Here is a 24042-nt window from a genome sequence, read left to right on the forward strand (position 1 = left end):
AGACACACACGAGAAGCGCGCGCGAGACGCGGGCACCTCGCGCGCACGAGACGCAGACACGCGGGCACCTCGCGCGCGCGAGACGCAGACACGCGGGCACCTCGCGCGCGCGAGACGCAGACACGCACGCAGCTCGCGCGCGCGAGACGCAGACACACGCAGCTCGCGCGCGCGAGACGCAGACACACGCAGCTCGCGCGAGCGAGACGCAGACACACGCAGCTCGCGCGAGCGAGACGCAGACACACGCAGCTCGCGCGAGCCGCGGACACACACGAGAAGCGCGCGCGAGACGCGGACACACGCAGCTCGCGCGCGCGAGACGCGGACACACGCAGCTCGCGCGCGCGAGACGCGGACACACGCAGCTCGCGCGCGCGAGACGCGGACACACGCAGCTCGCGCGCGCGAGACGCGGACACACGCAGCTCGCGCGCGCGAGACGCGGACACACGCAGCTCGCGCGCGCGAGACGCGGACACACGCAGCTCGCGCGCGCGAGACGCGGACACACGCAGCTCGCGCGCGCGAGACGCGGACACACGCAGCTCGCGCGCGCGAGACGCGGACACACGCAGGCGAGACGCGGACACACGCAGGCGAGACGCGGACACACGCAGGCGAGACGCGGACACACGCAGGCGAGACGCGGACACACGCAGCTCGCGCGCGCGAGACGCGGACACACGCAGCTCGCGCGCGCGAGACGCGGACACACGCAGCTCGCGCGCGCGAGACGCGGACACACGCAGCTCGCGCGCGCGAGACGCGGACACACGCAGCTCGCGCGCGCGAGACGCGGACACACGCAGCTCGCGCGCGCGAGACGCGGACACACGCAGCTCGCGCGCGCGAGACGCGGACACACGCAGCTCGCGCGCGCGAGACGCGGACACACGCAGCTCGCGCGCGCGAGACGCGGACACACGCAGCTCGCGCGCGCGAGACGCGGACACACGCAGCTCGCGCGCGCGAGACGCGGACACACGCAGCTCGCGCGCGCGAGACGCGGACACACGCAGCTCGCGCGCGCGAGACGCGGACACACGCAGCTCGCGCGCGCGAGACGCGGACACACGCAGCTCGCGCGCGCGAGACGCGGACACACGCAGCTCGCGCGCGCGAGACCCGGACACACGCAGCTCGCGCGCGCGAGACGCGGACACACGCACGCGAGACGCAGACACACGCAGCTCGCGCGCGCGAGACGCAGACACACGCAGCTCGCGCGAGCGAGCGACACACACACGCAGCTCGCGCGAGCGAGACACACACGAGAAGCGCGCGCGAGACACACACGAGAAGCGCGCGCGAGACGCGGGCACCTCGTGCGCGCGAGACGCAGACACGCGCGCGCGAGACGCAGACACGCGCGCGCGAGACGCAGACACGCGCAGCTCGCGCGCGCGCGAGACGCAGACACGCGCAGCTCGCGCGCGCGAGACGCAGACACGCGCAGCTCGCGCGCGCGAGACGCAGACACGCGCAGCTCGCGCGCGCGAGACGCAGACACGCGCAGCTCGCGCGCGCGAGACGCAGACACGCGCAGCGCGAGCGAGACGCAGACACACGCAGCGCGAGCGAGACGCAGACACACGCAGCGCGAGCGAGACGCAGACACACACATAGCCACTGAGACACGCACGCACACATCCACCTGAGACACGCACGCACACATCCACCCACCGAGACACTCGCATTTCCACACCTGTGATATATTCAAAGACAGAGAAACAGACACAGAGATCGACAATGCAAGAAAAACAGACACCTGGAGTCAATCGAGAAAAGCCCGACAACATCTGAGCCTAACAGTCAGTGAAAACAGCTCCAGTCTCAGACCAGCGTCCCATTAAAAACATTGCCCATGAACCAAAACGAGGACTTCTTGACAAAGTGACTGTGAACAGACAACCCAAATTTTTTTGCAAAGTTTTAAACATAATTGCTTTTATTTAAAATTCCAAAAATGTTTTTAATACAAGTATAGCCCTTCCCAAACAACTACCACAGACACTTGGAAAAAATATACAATGTCAAAATTCCACAGTTTTATTCTACATCACTTACCTACACAACTGTGAGTGACCGGGAAGGGTGATAAACGCCAAATGGAAGGAGGGGAAAACCCACATAAAAAGAAAGAAAATTTTAGATCAGTGCTTACCTTCCCCCTCCCTCCCAAGAAAAAACTGCAGTTGTGAAAAGGACTTTGAAGGACTTGTTGCTCACAAATACTGAAATAATAAGAGTTATTTATACAAACTACAGTAACAAAGAGGCAGATGGAAACAAATTCAAGTTGTGCCACCCAATTTTTTTGACAACTTGAAGTACAAGAATCTTAATCTGGTTTGATCTACACATCTGTATGCACTGTACAAATCTCCACACAAAAGGAGTATTTTACAATTCTTCAGTTTAAAAATCCAATTGCGTTTCATGAGAACTTTTTGGTCAGAAAGATTGGGCAGACCAGATGAGGAACGCACAAGTCAAACGCAGAATTATTGGCAGCCAACAAGCGTGGGACGTGGTGGAATATCATTCACTGAGCCTGGGTGCCATTACCCTGCACCAAACTAAGGAGTGTTGGGCAAAGCAGAATCTCTAGTCATCAGTAACTAGAGATACCCAACATACGATGGATAAAACACCCATATGGTTGGACCATCAGATAATTCAGGGTGGATGGACTTAGAGTACAAACCACCCACCTTTGCTCATAGATAATAGATGTCTCTGCTGGTCAGAACTGTTCTCCTTCAATTTTTGAAATTCAGATGGCTCGGAACTGAGCATCTCACCAGTTCAGACACTTTCACCAGCCAACTGGCTGCTTCTAGACCACATTCAATCAGGTGACTTAAATTACAGAATGGCTGGTAGTTCATATGAAAAGCTCAACTCACTGGTTTCAGATGGCAGAACATTTGGGGGCAGGGATTCTACTCAGTGACGAGAAGGATCTTCTCATTATAATAGAGAGCAGCCATACATTTACAATACTGTTCTGTGATCAATGTGGGATCATTTTGCACATATTCAATCATATGGTCAAACCTAAAACACAGCTGGATAAAACAGATGCTGGTGATGCAATATACATGTCATCTGGCGCCGTCTGTAAAATGCCTTGGTCCGCAATCAGCTGCATTGATTGTGCAGACTCTCTCCAGCGATGTAGTACTGTTAGAATGGCCCAAGAGCTGACCACCTAGAGGTCTGTCTAATTCCCGGTTTTGGCCATCTCTATGATAAAGATAAACAAACATGAAAAAGGGTCTATGCTGAAAGCTGTTACCAAGGGACAGATACGTTTATGATGTGAAAGTTCTGCATTGTGGTCATAAAATCAGAACTACAGAGCTCCTTGTCTGTGATCTCAATTTCATAACCATTTTTAACAAAACAAGGAACTTTCCAGCCCTCAGCCCCACAAATTCTCCCAAACCCATAAGAGATTAAAAAAAAATCTGCAAGAGCTTTTGATTTCAACCTTTTTATATTCCTATGAAAATGTCCAGGTCAGGTTGAAGTTTTGTATTTGATCCAGTATTTTAAATCAGTCAACGTAAACATTTAAAGTACAAACATGTCTGCAGTTTCCAAAATAATTACTACATCCGTCATTATTCAGAAAGCTCGGCTATTTTCAATTCACTTCCGACGCTTGCGCGGTGGGATGGAATGTTCACTTGATTCTGCGTCACTGTCGTCATAATCATCATCATCATCCTCCTCCTCCTCCTCCTCCTCCTCTTCTTCTTCTTCTTCATCTTCATCTTCCCCCTCCTCCTCTTCATCCTCTCCCTCCTCCTCTCCATCCTCCTCCAGCTCTATCTGCACCAGTCTTGTCCGTTTCTGGATGCTCTTTCGTGGTTTGCCCCGTTTGTAGCTGTAGTTGGGGAGATGTTTCCGCAACATGTCAATGAAGCAACGTTCCGTTTTTTCCACGCAGGTGAGGACCTGGCTACCCTCCTGATTATACAGTTCTGCATTGTTAAACACCAGCTTAATGTCCTCGAGAAATTCCTCGACAGATTTGTAGGTGCTGCATGAACACTTGCTTTGCATGGTCTGCAAGTCCATAGGTTTAGTGATGACTTCAAAATAATCTTCTGCTTCGTCAGTTGTCACAGGCTCTCTAAAAAAGGGAAAAAGCAATTTGTAAACTTTGACTCTATATAGAAAAAGGCAGACGAATAGTTGTATAAAATTCACTCAATTTTAGTATAAATTGTGCACCACACTGATTGTACAACAGGTTACATTCCTCTGGAATTGATACCCCTGTTTTGATTCCTCTCACTCTGACCACATTTTCATCATTGTGTCAGCTCTAGCAGTTACAATGCAAATGAAGCCTGGTCACCTCTCTCACCACCATGAGATTAATCTTCTCTGGCAGATTGGGCCTGGTGACAAGGTTGAAGTTTCTGGTTGGAAAGCAAGGCCTGCAGTTTTCTTGTTTTATGTGAAACTTGAAACGTTCTAAGCACAGCAGGCCGGATAAAGGTCTGTGTAAATGTGGTTTGAGGCACCTCCTAAACGGACAGACTCTTGCTGGGATACAATTCCACAGGTGTCAGCAGCCAATTGACCCTTGTTCAATGACACAGAACATCACAGCCAACCTTGATCATGCCCTCTTCCCAATATCTATGTACCATAACTTTCCAGCAGGGGTCACTGAATAATAATCAAAAAGCAGGGACCTTTTGTATAATCTTTCATCTCCTAGTGCAGGGTGGCCGTGGTCAATTGTAGCACCCAGCTATTGCTTCGACAGATCAGCTGATTCAGCAGACCAGGAAACAAATCTTACGAGAGTATTCTTAACTGTATCACGGGGGTACCATTCTTCGAAGTGGCAAATTTTATTCCCCTTACCTGAAGGGCCAACTATATCTGGATCTGATTAATTTGTTCAGGATTTCTTCACACTTTGCCAGCTCCAGGTTTAGTCTCCGTGACCTATATTTTGTTCCTTGTCGCACCTAGACACAAGAAATCAGTGATTAGGAATGCAACTCTGTTTCAATATTCCTCTTCCCCAGCAAATGAAAATTATAAAAAGTAGCCAAAGTAGCAGATTTTACCTTGTGTTTTTCTTGCTGGTACCTCACCCAAACACCTATTATTCCTGCATGAAGCGCTACAGCAAGCATAAGTTGAGTCAGATTCTGTCCTCACTCAAAGCCCAGGGGTCGCGGGCTAGTGATCAACGGCAGGAACCCTGACTTATTTTCTCATTAGCTCAAGATTATTCGGGCCACTTCCACTGCCTCTACTGAGATCAGTCAACTCAGCACAGAACGGGATTAAACCCGGCACCTTCATTATCTAGTGTTTGGCTACTCATTGGTTAAAATCACTGAGCGATCGGAGGGGCCAGATGGACACTGATTTATGACCATACAATCCCAATAGAGAGAGGGCACAATCGTTAACATTTCAGATGCTACCACAGCCCTCGAATCTATCATCCTTGGTTTTACACTGAATACTTTGTTGTGTATGTATTTTATTCCTCGGATAGTGAAAGTTTTTGTGACAGTAATTGGTGCAACTGTGCAATACAGCCTGAAAACTCAGTTTCTCAGACTGTTGCCTCCTCATGGCAAGGGCCTGAACAGACATAATTTGGAGTCATTGCAAATTAGTCGAAAAGCTGGAAGTAAATGATGTGTCTACATTTTCAGTCATGTTACAAGTTGTGGTAATTGGGTAATTGTGAATGTCCACAATGGCTCCTGTGTTGCTGGAGGCCAGGGGAGGGGGTATGTCTCAATATTACCTGTGGAATGTATCAGATCAGGCTAGAATGGTGGAAATGGATGAATATTCTAGAGATCTCTTAATTAACTTTGGAGAACAGGGACTACTTATCCAGATCGTTCCTTCCAGAAATTAATAGGTTGGTCAGAGATCGTGAAAGGGGAGATTGTACACTGTCCACAGAAGGAAATGTCTTTTCTTGTTTCGTGCTTCATGTTCTGATCACCACTAAAATCCAAACTTGCTTTACTGTTGTCATATTTCATGATTTCAGACAATGAATGCTACTATTGGGCTAAACGTGCTCACAAGAAGTTAAATTCACAACAGGGCTGGCAAATGTTAATTAATTTTCAAATGCGGCGGCTGAAACATTGTGCTGGTGACAATGGTAGTTTGACATTCCAGTCATTGTTCACACTCACTGCTGTTACATCAACTCTATTCATTTGAACTCAGTGGGAAGTCATTGCCAAGTTAGGTTGGTGGATTCCGCTAGTCAAACTTACTAAAGTTTTTAGTCAAACTTTAGTAAGTTTGACTAAAAACTGACACTGGAGTCAGGCTTTTGAAGAGAGAGAGCTGCATAAGTAGAGGCAGTCAGGCAGCAAGCACCTCTGAGAAAGATGGAACACAAGAGAGAGAGAGAGAGAGAGAGAGAAAAGTCAGGTACCTAGTTTAAGATAAACCTCTGGAATTAGGTAGCATAGAAAATGATTGTATTGTTTCATATGTTCACTTGATAAAAATAAAGCAACTTAATGATTCATATCAAGTCTTGTCTCACCAAATATTCACTCGGTCCACTTTTAGAGGAGGTTCAAGAAATAGCCGTGCAATAATTAAGTGTATCTGGTCCAGATCACAAGGAGATGCTGCAGTTACATTTCATGGTTATGTTATTGTACTAGTAGCTATGGTGTGGAGATGCCGGTGATGGACTGGGGTTGACAATTGTAAACAATTTTACAACACCAAGTTATAGTCCAGCAATTTTATTTTAAATTCACAAGCTCTCGGAGGCTTCCTCCTTCCTCGGGTGAATGTTGTGGAAATGAAATCCTCGAAATGAAATCGCATTTATAAATCACAGAACAATGCTTGGTGATTACAGACAGTATTTTCAACTGCCCATTGCCAAGGCAATCAGTGTGCAGACAGACAGGTGTTACCTACAAGGTCTCCGAATATACAAATAACCAAAAAAAAGAGCTAGAGAGGTAGAAACATAGAAAAGACAGCAACTGACCCGTTATATTAAAAACAGATAACATTTGTTCGCTGGTGGGGTAACGTGTAGCGTGACATGAACCCAAGATCCCGGTTGAGGCCGTCCTCATGGGTGCGGAACTTGGCTATCAATTTCTGCTCGACGATTTTGCGTTGTCGTGTGTCTCGAAGGCCGCCTTGGAGTACGCTTACCCGAAGGTCGGTGGTTGAATGTCCTTGACTGCTGAAGTGTTCCCCGACTGGGAGGGAACCCTCCTGTTTGGCGATTGTTGCGCGGTGTCCGTTCATCCGTTGTCGCAGCGTCTGCATGGTCTCGCCAGTGTACCATGCTCTGGGGCATCCTTTCCTGCAACGTATGAGGTAGACAACGTTGGCCGAGTCACAGGAGTATGAACCATGCACCTGGTGGGTGGTGTCCTCTCGTGTGATGGTGGTATCTGTGTCGATGGTCTGGCATGTCTTGCAGAGGTTACCGTGGCAGGGTTGTGTGGTGTCGTGGACGATGTTCTCCTGAAAGCTAGGTAATTTGCTGCGAACGATGGTCTGTTTGAGGTTGGGTGGCTGTTTAAAGGCGAGTAGTGGAGGTGTGGGGATGGCCATAGCGAGGTGTTCGTCGTCATTGATGACATGTAACGTGTAGCGTGACATGAACCCAAGATCCCGGTTGAGGCCGTCCTCATGGGTGGACATGTCATCAATGACGATGAACACCTCACTATGGCCATCCCCACACCTCCACTACTCGCCTTTAAACAGCCACCCAACCTCAAACAGACCATCGTTCGCAGCAAATTACCTAGCTTTCAGGAGAACAGCGTCCACGACACCACACAACCCTGCTACGGTAACCTCTGCAAGACATGCCAGATCATCGACACAGATACCACCATCACACGAGAGGACACCACCCACCAGGTGCATGGTTCATACTCCTGTGACTCGGCCAACGTTGTCTACCTCATACGTTGCAGGAAAGGATGCCCCAGAGCATGGTACATTGGCGAGACCATGCAGACGCTGCGACAACGGATGAACGGACACTGCGCAACAATCACCAAACAGGAGGGTTCCCTCCCAGTCGGGGAACACTTCAGCAGTCAAGGACATTCAGCCACCGACCTTCGGGTAAGCGTACTCCAAGGCGGCCTTCGAGACACACAACGCAAAATCGTCGAGCAGAAATTGATAGCCAAGTTCCGCACCCATGAGGACGGCCTCAACCGGGATCTTGGGTTCATATCACGCTACACGTTACCCCACCAGCGAACAAATGTTATCTGTTTTTAATATAACGGGTCAGTTGCTGTCTTTCCTATGTTTCTACCTCTCTATCTCTGTTTTTTTTTTGGTAATTTGTATATTCGGAGACCTTGTAGGTAACACCTGTCTGTCTGCACACTGATTGCCTTGGCAACGGGCAGTTGAAAATACTGTCTGTAATCACCAAGCATTGTTCTGTGATTTATAAATGCGATTTCATTTCGAGGATTTCATTTCCACAACATTCACCTGAGGAAGGAGGAAGCCTCCGAAAGCTTGTGAATTTAAAATAAAATTGCTGGACTATAACTTGGTGTTGTAAAATTGTTTACAATTAGTAGCTATGGAACAGTGCAAGTCAACTCCTATAGAAGACACTCAAGACTACTTATGGGAGCGACTGATACCACTGAACCAACGAAGGCATCTAAAGCAAATTTGAAACAACTGCATTTCAGTGAAAGTAATGTATTAAACATAACAACTCAAAGTGAAATACAGTATTTGAAAATTCACCAGTTTTTAAAACTTCCAGGAGTTTATTTCAGAATAATGCTGGCAATGCACTCACATGTTTTGTGAATTGTGCTGCTCACCAGGCCGCTCATGAAGAGTTTCTGGTACCTGCTTTACACTCACTGAGGGCTCAAACCCATGCTTGTCAGTATCTAATGGGGGAAGCTGAGGCATGGTAAGCAGCACTTCATTGGACCGAGTTTGCTCCAACAGAGCACAACAGGCAATGGAAGATGTGCAGTGCGCCAACACACTTGATGGCCCATCCATCCTGTCTCATGTATAGAGTCCAGATGGGTAGACCAGTCACTGGGAGTGGAGATTCTTCCTACTTGGTTCCTAATATCCCTTCAAAACAATGCCTTAATGGTTGTGGTGGCCCTGGCTGGACAGAAGCAGGAAGCTAACCAGTACTTGGTGTTGATAGGCTGCATAGTTTTAGTTGGTTGAACACCAGCAGTACCCCTGGATCCCTGGACTCATGCCAAGCTGCACACAAAGTTTCTGCACTTAGATACACGGGGTGTGTCCCTACGGGCAGAGAAAGTGGACTCCATGACAGGCCAATAGAAACTGGGGATTTCTTGGTAGTTTGGTTAGGAAACTCATGCATGTGGTCGGACTCCGCATGTGTCAGCCATTCAGCTGACCAAAAAAGGCCCTGAATATTTTAAAATCATAGTTCAATAATGCAACACGCGCCTACAGCTTGAAGCCAAATAGATAAATATTGAAACATGAGTGTCAAAACAATCCTCAATCATCACAAGGTTTCAGCGTATTGGTTTCAATACATTATAAATCACACCAGCCATTATGCTTTAATGTTGCATCAACATACTTGTGATGTTGTGTTCAGTATTTTACCACAACTACCACCAGTGATAAGAGTTGTAACCAGCAGTACAGCTCCAAATGCTTGGAAAGACACATCTATTACGACACTGGGTGTTCTTCCACAGTTCGAATCAACAAAGTATGAAAATTTTACAATCCCATTACATCTCACTGAAATCCTAGTAACATGAATATCATATGTTTGTTCTCATATTGACCTCCTTACACACACACAAACACCCCCCCTGCAGAATCTGTCTGTGACAAATGAGGTTGGATTATCAGGTCGGGTCTGTACATACTGTTTATTTGGTCTCCTGATAATTGCCGCCCGTGAAAGACGACCCCACTTCTGTTTGGCTGAAGTACCGCAGGACAGCTGTCAGAGTGCTGCGACTCTCACTAACCCCAGCAGGCCAGCAACAACTGTCAGCAGTACAAACAGTCCGAGCCTGCGGCTGCATTATTGGGATTCTGATACTAATTGGACCCCCCAGCCTACAGATACATTTAGTCCTATTTTAAACCCTCTTAACAACCTATGAATCATCTCTCAATAATCCACAAAGTGTAAGGGTTCAAGAGCATCTTTGCCGAGATATTTGTCAAAAATCTTCCTCTGATTTCTTGGTCCCTTTGTCGAGACCAGAATAATTTCCTGGCGTCTCCTGCTTGACCTACTCCAAGTCGGAGGAGAAGAAAAGACTCGACAGCATAGCTGGGATGCCAACAATGATTTTTCAAAAGCAAGAATTTCGTGACCTTGGGTCAGAAGGAACACTTTTTTTTGGAGGGGGGGGTGGGGGAGGAGAATAGAGAACTATAATCCTCAAGGATGCTAAATTGTCCATCTCTAAATATCGATTTTCTGGGATCTGAATGATCCGTGGGTAACACGTATCCACCAATCGGAGCTTTAATTGTTCACAGGTACCTTCTTCTAATTGCTTGGCAGGGACCAGGTGCAAGATTCAGTATCCATTATTTGCTACCTCTCTCTGTGGCCTGGTGTTCTGCTCCCAGCATCTCTTTCCCCCAGGTCCCAACCGTTCCCTCCAAGACCATATCCCCTCATGTTTCTCCTTCACCTGTGCATTTGCAGTGAGTGGGAGACACTCTACTGCTGCTCGTATTTGAACTTTCTGGCCTTGTAAGCTTCTTTGAGGCAATTCAGAGGAAGAAGCATCAGGTCTGGGACCAAGACCAGAAGCACGATGGACACCAGCTGTCTCATGCACCACCTCCCCCTCCCCTCCCCTCCCCACCCCCCTCTCACAAACCCAGGTAACAATTTTACAAGAAAATAATTTAAAAGATCCTTTGTGATTGGAGCAGGGCCCTTGCCTGTAATTTGACTTGCACTTCTGTGATGAACACACTCTTCAGAAAAGACTTTCAGGATTCTTCTGATGTCTAAGAGAAGAGCCATATGGCCTAGAGCCTTGCTCCTGGTCTCAGTGGAAAAATAAGGAGACATACAGAGAGAAAGTGGGTGACAGAGTAGGAAAGATACAGAAAGAGCATGAACAAAAGCAAAACTGACAGGCACAGAGAGGGCAGAAGGAAGGAGACAGACAGTCACACCCACCCACACAAAATTATGTACATACTGTTATGCTAAACCTTTATAAAACACTGGTTAGGCCCCAGCTGGAGTATTGTGGCCAATTCTGGGCACCACACTTTAGGAAGGATGTTAAGGCCTTAGAGAGGGTGGTGCAGAAGAGATTTTCTAGAATGGTACCAGGGATGAAAGACTTCAGTTACGTGGAGAAACTGGAGTTGTTTTCCTTGGAGCAGAGAAGGTTAAAGGGGGGATTTGATAGAGATTTCAAAATCATTATGGGTTTTAATAAGAGTAAATATAGAGAAACAGTTTCCAGTGGCAGAAGGGTCAATAACCAGAGGTGACATGAGGAAAAAATGTTTACGCAGCAAGTTGTTATGATCTGGAATGCATTGCCTGAAAGGGTGGTGGAAGTCGATTCAACAATAACGATCAAAAGTGAATTAGATAAATACTTGAAGGGGAAAAATTTGCAGGGCTGTGGAGAAAGAGCAGGGGAGCGAGACTAATTGGATAGCTCTTTCAAAGAGCAAGCACAAGCACGATGGGCCAAATTGCCTCCTTCTGATATAAAGGAAGCCATTTAGCTCATCTGAAACAGTGCGAACATACCAGAAGTACACAGCAGGTCCATCAGAATCTTAAAAAGAGCCAGGTACAGACCCTTCAATAGAACTGCTCAGGTTAAGCTCATCAACATTTCAGATGCAAAGAGACCCCCCCCGCCCCCTACACATTTCCAACATTTTCTGCAAATTTCCCGTTTTTCCTAGTTAATGAGTTATTTGGAAGGAGCGTTGCAGGGATATAGTGAAATTTTTTGGGATGCAAGTACACTTGTTGATACTCATGCTATATGCGCTGGGCTGAATAACAAGCTTGTTTATACTGTAAACATTGCCATTTAAAAAAACCTCATGGCTCAAGGGAGGCAGAGTATTCTGCGTGTCACAGTTCATTTTTTGAAATTAGTTTGGACGGTATCAACAAGCTGTGAAAAAGAGCTGCAGAAGAAAAAATATTTCTACACTTGCCAATGCACAGGAGTGTAATATCAATCAGCAATTAATCTTTGGAAAAGTATTTTTAAAATAAAGTTGTAAGGCGTGAACATACTGTAGTCAATGAGAAATAGTGCGTCAACAGCCAACAGGGCGACTAAAAAATAAATTTCTCACATTTAATAACTGAGCTTGATTATTACTTCCGGGGGGAAGAGGAGGTGACCCATAATAATTTGCGACTAGGCGAATTCACTCCAGATCAGATCTTCCATTCAGAGTTAGAGAACAAATAGATTGCAAACTCAGAGGCAAGTGCATTAGATTCCCTGTTTGAATACCTGCCCTCGTCACATCAGATCATGTGGAATATGACACCAATCACTGAACCTCCAATCCCAGGAGCCTACCTGCTGTTCACTACTCATGGAAGCCAATGTTTGGGAAGTGTCCCCACACTCAAGTCCTGGAAATGCAACAAAGATGTTGCCTCTGACTGAATAGCCAGCAAGTCGCTAAGATTTTTTTTTAAAAAAGAATCTTTTATACAAAAAAAATACTATAATCTGCTGTTGGCAGGCAACTCTGTGCTGTAGGTGAATTCCACACGTGTCTAGAATCAGGTTTTGGAGCCTGTAGCATTTATCCATCATCAGAATGGATAATCCTGTGCCCATGACTCAGCACCCCCCCCCTCCCCATAATTGACAGCATGCCTTTGAGCCAAACACTTATCTTGCATTACATCGGACATGGTCTGATTTGGGTCTGCTCCACAGTTGCCCCATATGTCCTTTATCCAGTTTGCTGCCTTAAAGGATGTGGGACATGCTGATAGCCAATCTATGTCCCATTGATCCTGTGATGACAGCCTTGCAATGTTGTCTGCAAAGGATCTAAAACCCATGGAAAGACAGTTTCTGTGAAAGCTCCCAATCACAACACAAACAGAAACTGATTTGCTGTGGATGTCCATTCTTTTTGGCAACTAATGGTCAACAGCTCAGTTTATTCCTACCTTGGCTAAACTTCATAATTATATATTTTCCAATTTTAATTGTGTCAATTTCTACTGCATAAAATTGGTCAAGTTAATCAATTTTTGCCTTAAGCAACTCAAACTCATGCATGTGGTTTTATGCCTTTTCTCCCCTAGTCATTTTGCCTTTTCTGAAAGCGTTGATTCCTTGCTGAGGTGGAGTTCTGTGGGTGCAGTTTGCCTGCCAGTAGTTCACAATGTGGCCAGTTTCACACGTAAGCCTTGATGACGAGTACAGTTGGCTGTTCAACTGCAGGACATCCAGTCTTCACCTTATGTCCACACAACATTTCCCTGGGGAATGCAGAACAGCCATTGGGATATGGAACCGTAGGCAATTTTCTCCTACCAAATCCAGGCTGGCTGAGACCAACTCTACCAGTGCCCAGTTAGATCAGCATAGACTGGGGATAAAACTGTAGACTTTTCTGACTTGTACAGCTCAGCAACTCAGTCACTAGGAGGAGGTGTGTGAAAATGCTTTTAAATATGAAATGCTGCCCATCACTTTGTATAGTTCGATCTCTCTACAGACTAGTTTTATTTAAAATTCCATTCCCAATATCAGGAACATTAATATGTAATCACTCCTTCGCCTGCTGAAGGTGCTGACTCATGGCAGCAGGTTTTGTGGCCTGTACCATTTATCCATAATTAGGATGGACAATTCTGTGCCCACTTCCCTGCTCTTACCTGAGGAAGGAGGAAGCCTCCGAAAGCTTGTGAATTTAAAATAAAATTGCTGGACTATAACTTGGTGTTGTAAAATTGTTTACAATCCTCAAATGAGAGCATGCCTCTCTGAGGCTAACATGTATCTTGCATTACATCTGACATTTATATAAGCACTATATAGATATAATACAAATTTAAGTAAGCAGAGCAAATGAAAAATGAATTGGTGGTAAGAAAGTAAAGGAGAGAATGCACAAACATTTTTGTTTAAAAGAAAAACTACTTCATGTTTTCCTTGAGGCTTGGTCAAGAAGCTACAAACAAGTTTGGTCTGTCTCCATGGAGTTGAATATCTGTTATCTTGAGTCTGGATTGCAGTACACAATACAAGATTAAAGCGTTTGCAGACAAACACCTGTTCATTTTATAACTCTCTTGTTGCCAGCCCTGAAATTCTGGCACTTGGCACTCACCAGCTCATCAATGTCCACGCCGTTGACAGGTGATGTCTTGTGTCGAGTATTTCTGCTGTGACCATGTGGGGACTGTTTCTTCCCCGGCTGTTTGGCTTGCCTCTGAGGACGGGCCTGAGGGGCTGGTTTTCCTTTGGCAGCTTTCCTGGGTCTCACTGTAAAGAGCAAGATTCATATGTGATCACTATGCTGGCAAACAGAGCCTTTTAGGCTCGCCACTCACGTGGCATTCCAGCAGACAAAGCTTTTGTTTGGTTTGAAGTTGCATACTACCAACTCTCTCACCCCACCATACTCTTTCCCCCCATTGTCAAAAATGAAAGTAAATAGCAGGATTATCTTGAAATTCATTAGTATTAAAATGGAAACTTTAGTTTTAAGGAAATCCCCCCACAATTTTCTCCTCTCTTGCTGAAGACATGGCCTCATGTTAGTACGGTTCTACAGGCTCCTCCAGCCATCCAGTACCATGCCTCATGAACGAATACTCAGCTGAACCCAATCCTGTTCTAATCCGAAATCCACGCACACAGTCACAGGATGATAATTAGGGCTTTAAAGCCTAATTGATGTTTTTCCTTTCCTTAGCGCAAGAGGCACTAAAGCCATTTGAAGCACCTCCACTGCCATTCCAGATCAGCTAAGCAGCACAAAGTATGGAATGAACCTGGGACATTCCTGGTCTATATGGCTCAATACCACACCGGGTTAATTTTATTTTTAAGCCGTTCCTTGTTAATTCAATGCTGCTTATTCAATTCATTAGAGCAGCATTGTTGTGTATGTGAGGAACCTGTAATTAATATCTATATTAAACTTAGCACAGGTCAAGGGCAGGGCAATGCTTTGTAGCTCCAACGCACAGTACCCATGAAATGATCAAGTTGCCCCCCCCCCACAAATTTCCAAACAACCGCACTACAGGGAGTCGCCCCAGCTGTTCTGTACAGCAACAAGCGGACAATCTAAAGCAAAACTGGCAAAGATCACCAAAGAAATTATATATTTTTTTTAAAAATAAAAAGGTATCTGTGTTTTTCAGATCTCTGCAAGATAGAAAAAAGTGTATTTGGGAATGACAGAGTGTTGTAGAAGAAGCAATGCCTTCAAATTGCTCCAGAACTAGCTGCGCCTCTAGCCAAGCTGTTCCAGTACAGCTACAACACTGGCATCTACCCGACAATGTGGAAAATTGCCCAGGTATGTCCTGTCCACAAAAAGCAGGACAAATCCAATCCGGCCAATTACCGCCCCATCAGTCTACTCTCAATCATCAGCAAAGTAATGGAAGGTGTCGTCGACAGTGCTATCAAGTGGCACTTACTCACCAATAACCTGCTCACCGATGCTCAGTTTGGGTTCCGCCAGGACCACTCGGCTCCAGACCTCATTACAGCCTTGGTCCAAACATGGACAAAAGAGCTGAATTCCAGAGGTGAGGCAAGAGTGACTGCCCTTGACATCAAGGCAGCATTTGACCGAGTGTGGCACCAAGGAGCCCTAGTAAAATTGAAGTCAATGGGAATCAGGGGGAAAACTCTCCAGTGGCTGGAGTCATACCTAGCACAAAGGAAAATGGTAGTGGTTGTTGGAGGCCAATCATCTCAGCCCCAGGACATTGCTGCAGGAGTTCCTCAGGGCAGTGTCCTAGGCCCAACCATCTTCAGCTGCTTCATCAATGACCTTCCCTCCATCATAAGGTCAGAAATGGGGATGTTCGCTGATGACTGCACAGTGTTCAGTTCCATTCGCAACCCCTCAAATAATGAAGCAGTCCGAGCCCGCATGCAGCAAGACCTGGACAACATCCAGGCTTGGGCTCATAAGTGGCAAGTAATATTCGCGCCGGATAAGTGCCAGGCAATGACCATCTCCAACAAGAGAGAGTCTAACCACCTCCCCTTGACATTCAACGGCATTACCATCGCCGAATCCCCCACCTCCCCCACCATCAACATCCTGGGGGTCACCATTGACCAGAAACTGAACTGGACCAGCCATATAAATACTGTGGCTACTAGAGCAGGTCAGAGGCTGGGTATTCTGCGGCGAGTGACTCACCTCCAGACTCCCCAAAGCCTTTCCACCATCTACAAGGCACAAGTCAGGAGTGTGATGGAATACTCCCCACTTGCCTGGATGAGTGCAGCTCCAACAACACTCAAGAAGCTCGACACCATCCAAGATAAAGCAGCCCGCTTGATTGGCACCCCATCCACCACCCTAAACATTCACTCCCTTCACCACCGGCGCACTGTGGCTGCAGTGTGCACTATCCACAGGATGCACTGCAGCAACTCGCCAAGGCTTCTTCGACAGCACCTCCCAAACCTGCGACCTCTACCACCTAGAAGGACAAGAGCAGCAGGCACATGGGAACAACACCACCTGCACGTTCCCCTCCAAGTCACACACCATCCCGACTTGGAAATATATCGCCGTTCCTTCATTGTCGCTGGGTCAAAATCCTGGAACTCCCTTCCTAACAGCACTGTGGGAGAACCGTCACCACACGGACTGCAGCGGTTCAAGAAGGCGGCTCACCACCACTTTCTCAAGGGCAATTAGGGATAGGCAATAAATGCTGGCCTCGCCAGCGACGCCCACATCCCGTGAACGAATAAAAAAAAAAATTTGAAGCAGGTGTTACTGCAGACAAATGTAAAAATAATGTAGAAGTGTTGGTTTGTAATTGTAAAAACATAAAAATCTTTCAAGTCTGACAGAGTTCAATTCCTTTCAATTGTTCAGATCTGCATCATATCACTTTGTACCTTACACAATAAAGGAATTTGGGTTGGGGGCAGATGGGGAGGGAAAGAAAGAAACCTTAGGACAGGGCAGCCGATTCCAGTCAGATACAAACAGATCAATCCAAATTCAAAACGCAATCCTCGAAACGTTTAAAATTATTCTCTAAAAGCAGATGGCTAAGTTCACAACTTACATCTAAGTCTGGGTGCTCCTCGCTCCTCATAGTCCTCCTCCTCCTCCTCTTCCTCCTCCTCCTCTTCTTCCTCCTCTTCCTCCTCCTCATTGTCTTCATCTTCCTCCTCAGCATAATTTCTAAAAGGAAGTGATGGCAGGTAGAGATACTTTGACTTAAAAGGATGAGTTTAGGCTCACTCAAAAACATCACTAGTTTAGACATTACAATTGGTAAACTGCAGTTTTTAACATCAAAATAGATTTATGCAATGAATTTTAGTGTGAATTTTGTTCTGGTGATACTTCCCTTCTGTTCCTCTCCATTAAGAAAGAATGGAGAGCAACAACTCAATTTCTGCAACAAAAATCAATGTAAACTCCCTCCTCTCAAGTAAAACATTGGGGCTCCTGAATTCTAAAAAAAACAGGTAAGTCAGTTCTAAGACCATTTCAAAGCTTCATGTTATAAATACACTCTCATTTTAAAGCACCGCGTTCGACAAAGTACTGTGCCCCCACCGATCACACGCTCAATGATTGCACACAGTGTTGTCACTAGTTTCCATACTGACTGAACATCAGAATCTCTGGTTAGACTAGCCAAGGACAGCTGTGCTCACACTATGGACCCAAGCCCCAGCTCCTTACCAATTATGGGTCTCTGGGCCTCAATTCACAGCTTTCCAGCTGTGCAATGTGGCCAGAGGTGGACTTCAGAGAGGAAAAGGGCAGGCAAGGTACAGCATGAGACAGTGGACACAAGATAAACAGTCTTATAAAAAATTGAGCTGCTTTGGAGTAGGTCATGTATGTAACTCAAGTAAATCACTGGTCAGGGGAGCTGTCCTGCAAGTTTATTATACAAGAACTCAACCCAAAACAACCCAGTGGGCTGGTCTAATACCACCCTGCATGTAAATGAAAAGCATAGGCAAGATTTTTTAAAACTCTTACAGACAGTTACATCAGTTGGAAACTATTTCAGCAGCAGCAGAATTTTGTGTGTAAAAGATTATAGAAGAACAAAAGACACAGACATGGCAGCTGTAAGTTGGCTGTATGGATACCTGTCGCGTGTGCCACGCCTGGCTGTGGCTGGCTGACAAGCTGGACAGAGCCACTCTGCATCTGGTATTACATAGAGGGCTGGTCTCAAACAGAACAAGTGGAAAGCCTTATTACATTCATCACACAGGATCAGCTTGTCATCTTCGCCTGGGGAGAAAACAAAAAGTCAGCAACACACATCTTGGTTTACAGACATTGGAAAATGTATACGTTTTTTGAAATCAGTTTTTTGGAAATAAAAGACAAAATGTAATTATTTTTTCAGAATATATGGTAAAATATTAAAAGAATCAAGTAAATTCTCCTTGGGATCTCAGAGAACTATAATAGATTTCTAAATAACGTTGCTATTAGCTGTAGGCACACACCACAACGGGGATTAAAAAAAGGTACATGTTGTCGACCTTGGCCCAGCGAAATCTAAACCAGAACATCCCACACACTCCCTTTACAAAAATTCACCTGGGAACAAAATTCCCTTTTTCTCAGTTCCAAGCCAATTTCATTGCTCCACATTAAACCCAGCTCCTATTTATGGGAAAAAAACAAACAGTCTGATGAAACACTTTAGTCACATTTTGGACAAACCCTTGAATTACTGGAGAGTTTACAAATACACAGGCTAACCAGAGAGCAATGCTACCACTGGGTCGATCTTCCCAAGACATTCAAATAATCTGATGAATAAGCAAGAAAAAAAAGCAATGATGCAGCATTTGACTTATGGGGGCACAAATTGCTTTCAGATACACACATTGTTGAACTCATCCAATTTGATCAATGAGATCCCACTTATAGCTGTCTCAGAAATAGTACAAGGCGCATACATGTAGATTCCAATCGCTTACCAAGGGAAGTTTGGTGGAAAGCAGATCAAGTGTTTTGAACTGACAACTAACAAATCAAACACTTCACATGACCTGTGTCGATACCCCACCTGGAAACACTTCATACTACTAAGCTGAAACAAAACAACTTGCATTCAGAAAGCATCCCAAGGCACTTTACAGAAGGCAGATTAAGAGGGGTGCTCAAAACCTTGATCAAAAAGATGGGATTTAAGAAAGAGGAGGGGCACAGGGTTCAGGAAGAGAATTCGAGAGAGTGGGTCCCAGGTGGCCATGAATGGTGTGGTGAAGGGATGGGGGAGATGGGGGAAGAGGTAGGAGTCAGAGGAATGGAGAGTTTGAGGGGATGTAGGAATACCCCAGTTTTAGGGAGGTTTAACTGAAAGTAATTACCAGAATGATTCAGCATTTTTAGCAACTTCATAAATCAAGGTTTTAAAAGTAAAAAACACTGGTTGTGTTTGTTACACCCTCACAGCAACCTAATATTCTGGTGATGTCAGTCCTAACCTCCAAAGTTGCAGCTTGATCTTGTTAAACAGCAATTAGACCAATTTTAAAAATAAAGCAGAAGGGAAGTCTACAGGGAGTAGCTTTTATTCAAAGTACAGAGAGTAGCCTTTATTCAAAGTATTACCCCTTCCATTGTGGAATGAAAGCTTAAATTTCTTCAACATCTATTTGCAGTAAGTTTTGCTTGGGGACAGAGGGGCTGGGGGGGCCCTAAGCAGCTCTCAGCTTTGTTTGAAATTGTGACCACCCCCTGCTGTTTGCAACAGTCACCGCATAAAACTGCACTGACTTTACAGGAGCAACCTAGCAGGGTGGGAAACCCCTACAAGGGACATGATGGCACCAATAAAATTGATGGAGTGTAAAAAAAGAGAAAAATTTAAGCTAAAAGTACTACTTTTTTCAATAACAGAAGGGTCACTTTAGACGAAAAGCATTTCCACTAGACTTTCTAACCCCTTTCAAGTTCAGTTTTATTTGATATGAACACAGAAGCTCTTTAAAGCTGAATAAAATGAACAGCACTTTGCTAATGAGGTGGTGTTGGTGTTCAGTGAATGAGATAATGCTCAAATCATAGTATTTGGTCAAACTCCGAAATAAAACTCAAAAATGCCAAAAACACAAAGCAGGTCTGTCAGCATCTGACAACAGAAGGGGCAGATAATATTCCGAGCTGAAAATCTTCCTTAGAAGTCGTCAGAAGTCTCAAACTACATAATTAAGCTACGTTTTCTTCAGATGTAAATTGACCAGCTTTGTGTTTCCTTTCATCTATACTTGTCCATTGAAACATATGGAATTGTGCTTCTATCTACCAGTTTCCCAATACCTATAATTTAAAAATCAATTCACTGAGGACAGCTCAGTAACTGCAGTGCTTACCCTTCTTACGGCACACTTTACACCGGGCATTTTCAGTCGACATGTCCCATTTGATACAGGCGTCCAGCATTCCCAGCAACACATGCATACGAGAGAAGGTCTGAGCCTCATGGATAGCACTTTTCCATAGCTCCAGAGCTGAAGCAACCTGTGGGCAAGTTAGTGAAGAGGCAATTACACAACAAGAAACTTTAGAAACAGGAAAATTCTCTGGTCCCTTCTGGGTGTAAGCACGGGTGATTAAAAAAAACAGGGACACAGGCAGTCAGGGACACTGGCAAAGGCTGTAAAATCAGTTAAGTCTTCAAACAAAAAGCTGCAAGGGCATGCTTTGGCCAGGCTCAAAAGAAGCATACAGGAGAGTAGATAGAAGTTATTTTGTTTAAGACAAGTAAGACAACCCATTGATGTGGAGGAGCATAGCATATTCATCATTTTGTATTATTACACAAAGACAGGCTGCTCCATTTAAAGTAAGTGAATTCAATAATGGCTGTTACTCTGTGTGTTCACTCATTGTGAAATAAAGCTGCATAGTGATTCATATCTGGTCTCCTTTTATCAAATGTTTTCTCAGTCTACCTTCGAAGAGAATGAAGCACACATGCGAAAAACGCAATCATTTTTGATCACGAAAGTTGTTACACGCCTGGTTTATGCCATCATATAGCTAGGAGAAATGTGAACGCCTCAAAAATTATGCATTGAAGAATTGTAGAGATGGAGTAATTACACTGACATTTTTCCTCCTAGGCCTTTTTTTCATCCTTAACCCGATACAAATAAAAATGTTTGGAAACAGCCATCACACAACTCCCCCAAAGCAAGTTATCTCATTCCTACAACCATTTCTACCAAGCCCAAGTGGCCAATCTTCAACTGTGACCGAGACCGTGAGTGTTGGGTGGCTCTTCTATCTTGGGAGCCTCAGATTCCAATCATATCCTCAGTAGATAAGCACTTCCTAGCACAGGCCAACAAATAGCAAGAGAGAATGCTGGATGATGATTGTTCTCTTCCTAGCCCAGGGGCACCAAGGCCAATCGTAATACCCATCCTGCCATGCTAATTGAACCTCAGACCTTCAAGTCTGTACGGCTCAGTTACACAATGGTTTACCAAGTGAACTACCAAGGGAGCCAGTTAAAATATGCAAGTCGTTAGAACAGTTTATTACTAATTATACATAAACTTTGGGGAATTTCAATTTATTTTAAATTGAAAAACTACGGTGATGGGTAAGACACAGTGCAGGACTCCACCAAGGTTGAATAAAGTAAAATGAAAGGTGAAGTAAATCAGTTGTAATTAGCTGATGCCAACCTTGGGTTTTAAAAACCTAAAAGGCTGTAGGAAGAAAGGAAGACCGATAAGACAAGACAGCAGTTCCACAGGTTTGAGTTCATGGAAAAAAATGAATTAGAGTAGGTACAATGAGTCTTGATTTCAACAGAGTGAGGATACACAGGGAAAGTGTGTACGCGACAGGGCATTTGTAGTTATTAAGGAAACAACTATTTCCTAGATTGACTGAGTCATAGAAAGCACAGCTTCTGATCGAACTGAAGAATGATTGGCAATCTAACTTAAGTTCAATAGAGAGAGAGATAACCTCATTTTCTTCTACACTGAAATTCGCTGTACAATTAAAACATTTCCTGCTAATTTTCAAGATACGGAAAAGAGCACAACTTATGATTTTCTCACCCCCCCTTATTCACACAGAACAGTGCCATTCAACAGCAGTGCACCCATACGAGCTACCTCAACGAGATGCAAAGTTAATACCTTTCACTTTGACTGTACAGGAAATATGCAGACATGGAAGTAATCACCAGGCTGCGAACTAATTGAGGGGTCCAGATGGTATTGAAATTCGACTGATTTAAGAACCCCAGAATTAGATTACAGCCTTGTAATGTTGTACAGTGTCAATTTTATGCTCAGTTTTATTGAGTTTTTGAAGTACAATGACCTGAACACAAGTAGATTAATCACTTTTTGTTTTACCAAAAAATAAAGTAATCATCAAGTAATGTCCAGCATACATTCCAATACAGAGTGTGTTTGCAAGGCAGTAACATCAAAGGAGTCAGATGACTGACACCAAGCTACACCAGACTAGAAGTTCCCAGGGATGATCCCAGATCTGTGCCGAGTTAGCTGTTCCAGTAGGGGTAGCAGTTAGGGCATTACAAATGGCCTCACACCCCTGCACATAGGGCGGGGAAAGAAAGAAATATGAAAAAAAATGAGGTTCGGCTCTTTATTCCAGGACTCGAAGAAGGTGGTGGGTCAGGTAAATAAGATCAGGCCGAGTGGTGATGCCTTCATGACAAAACAGCTTTCAGTGTCTAGGCTCAGCTATGAAAAATAGCCACTTTAATGGGGCACTGTATGGCTGCTGATGCCTGTGGAACCCATGGGTGGAACATTTAACTTTGACGGAGTCGACAGAAATGAAAATAAAGTGGGGTGTATAATGGGGGGTCGATCTGGTGCTGCCAGTTTTACACTCCCGAAGTTCCGCCCATTAACCCAGCAGGTGGCCAGGGGGAGAAGGGGGAAAATATGGCAAAACAAAATTAGGAACCAGCAGTAAAAATAATGTTGAAATTACTCCCTGCCATCTGCTACTCTCCAAAGTTTCTCATGATGGTTTGATTCAGTTTACAATGTATAAGAACATAAGAACATAAGAAATAGGAGCAGGAGCAGGCCAATCGGCCCCTCGAGCCTGCTCCGCCATTCAATAAGATCATGGCTGATCTGATCCTAACCTCAAATCTAAATTCATGTCCAATTTCCTGCCCGCTCCCCGTAACCCATAATTCCCTTTACTTCTGGGAAACTGTCTATTTCTGTTTTAAATTTATTTAATGATGTAGTTTCCACAGCTTCCTGGGGCAGCAAATTCCACAGACCTACTACCCTCTGAGTGAAGAAGTTTCTCCTCATTTCAGTCTTGAAAGAGCAGCCCCTTATTCTAAGATTATGCCCCCTCGTTCTAGTTTCACCCATCCTTGGGAACATCCTTACCGCATCCACCCGATCAAGCCCCTTCACAATCTTATATGTTTCAATAAGATCGCCTCTCATTCTTCTGAACTCCAATGAGTAGAGTCCCAATCTACTCAACCTCTCCTCATATGTCCACCCCCTCATCCCCGGGATTAACCGAGTGAACCTTCTTTGTATTGCCTCGAGAGCAAGTATGTCTTTTCTTAAGTATGGACACCAAAACTGTATGCAGTATTCCAGGTGCGGTCTCACCAATACCTTATATAACTGCAGCAATACCTCCCTGTTTTTATATTCTATCCCCCTAGCAATAAAAGCCAACATTCTGTTGGCCTTCTTGATCACCTGCTGCACCTGCATACTAACTTTTTGATTTTCTTGCACTAGGACCCCCAGATCC

At 45.2% G+C, this 24042-nt stretch overlaps 1 protein-coding gene across 2 annotated transcripts in view; it reads right to left on the reverse strand.

The window, feature by feature from the left end:
* Positions 1-1920: 1920 nt before the first annotated feature.
* The window catches only part of baz1b (bromodomain adjacent to zinc finger domain, 1B), an 87334-nt gene continuing 65212 nt past the window's right edge, over positions 1921-24042 (reverse strand). For both annotated transcript variants that reach the window (XM_068008057.1, XM_068008056.1), the window contains 6 exons: positions 20622-20769; positions 18375-18522; positions 17327-17445; positions 14380-14534; positions 4894-5000; positions 1921-4147 (listed from right to left, as the gene is read on the reverse strand). In XM_068008057.1, coding sequence (XP_067864158.1) covers positions 3661-4147; positions 4894-5000; positions 14380-14534; positions 17327-17445; positions 18375-18522; positions 20622-20769 — 1164 coding nt within the window. In that variant the 3' untranslated portion in view covers positions 1921-3660. The remainder of the gene's footprint in view (positions 4148-4893; positions 5001-14379; positions 14535-17326; positions 17446-18374; positions 18523-20621; positions 20770-24042) is intronic.

Source organism: Heptranchias perlo, chromosome 28 (assembly GCF_035084215.1).
Source record: "Heptranchias perlo isolate sHepPer1 chromosome 28, sHepPer1.hap1, whole genome shotgun sequence".
Lineage (NCBI taxonomy): Eukaryota > Metazoa > Chordata > Chondrichthyes > Hexanchiformes > Hexanchidae > Heptranchias > Heptranchias perlo.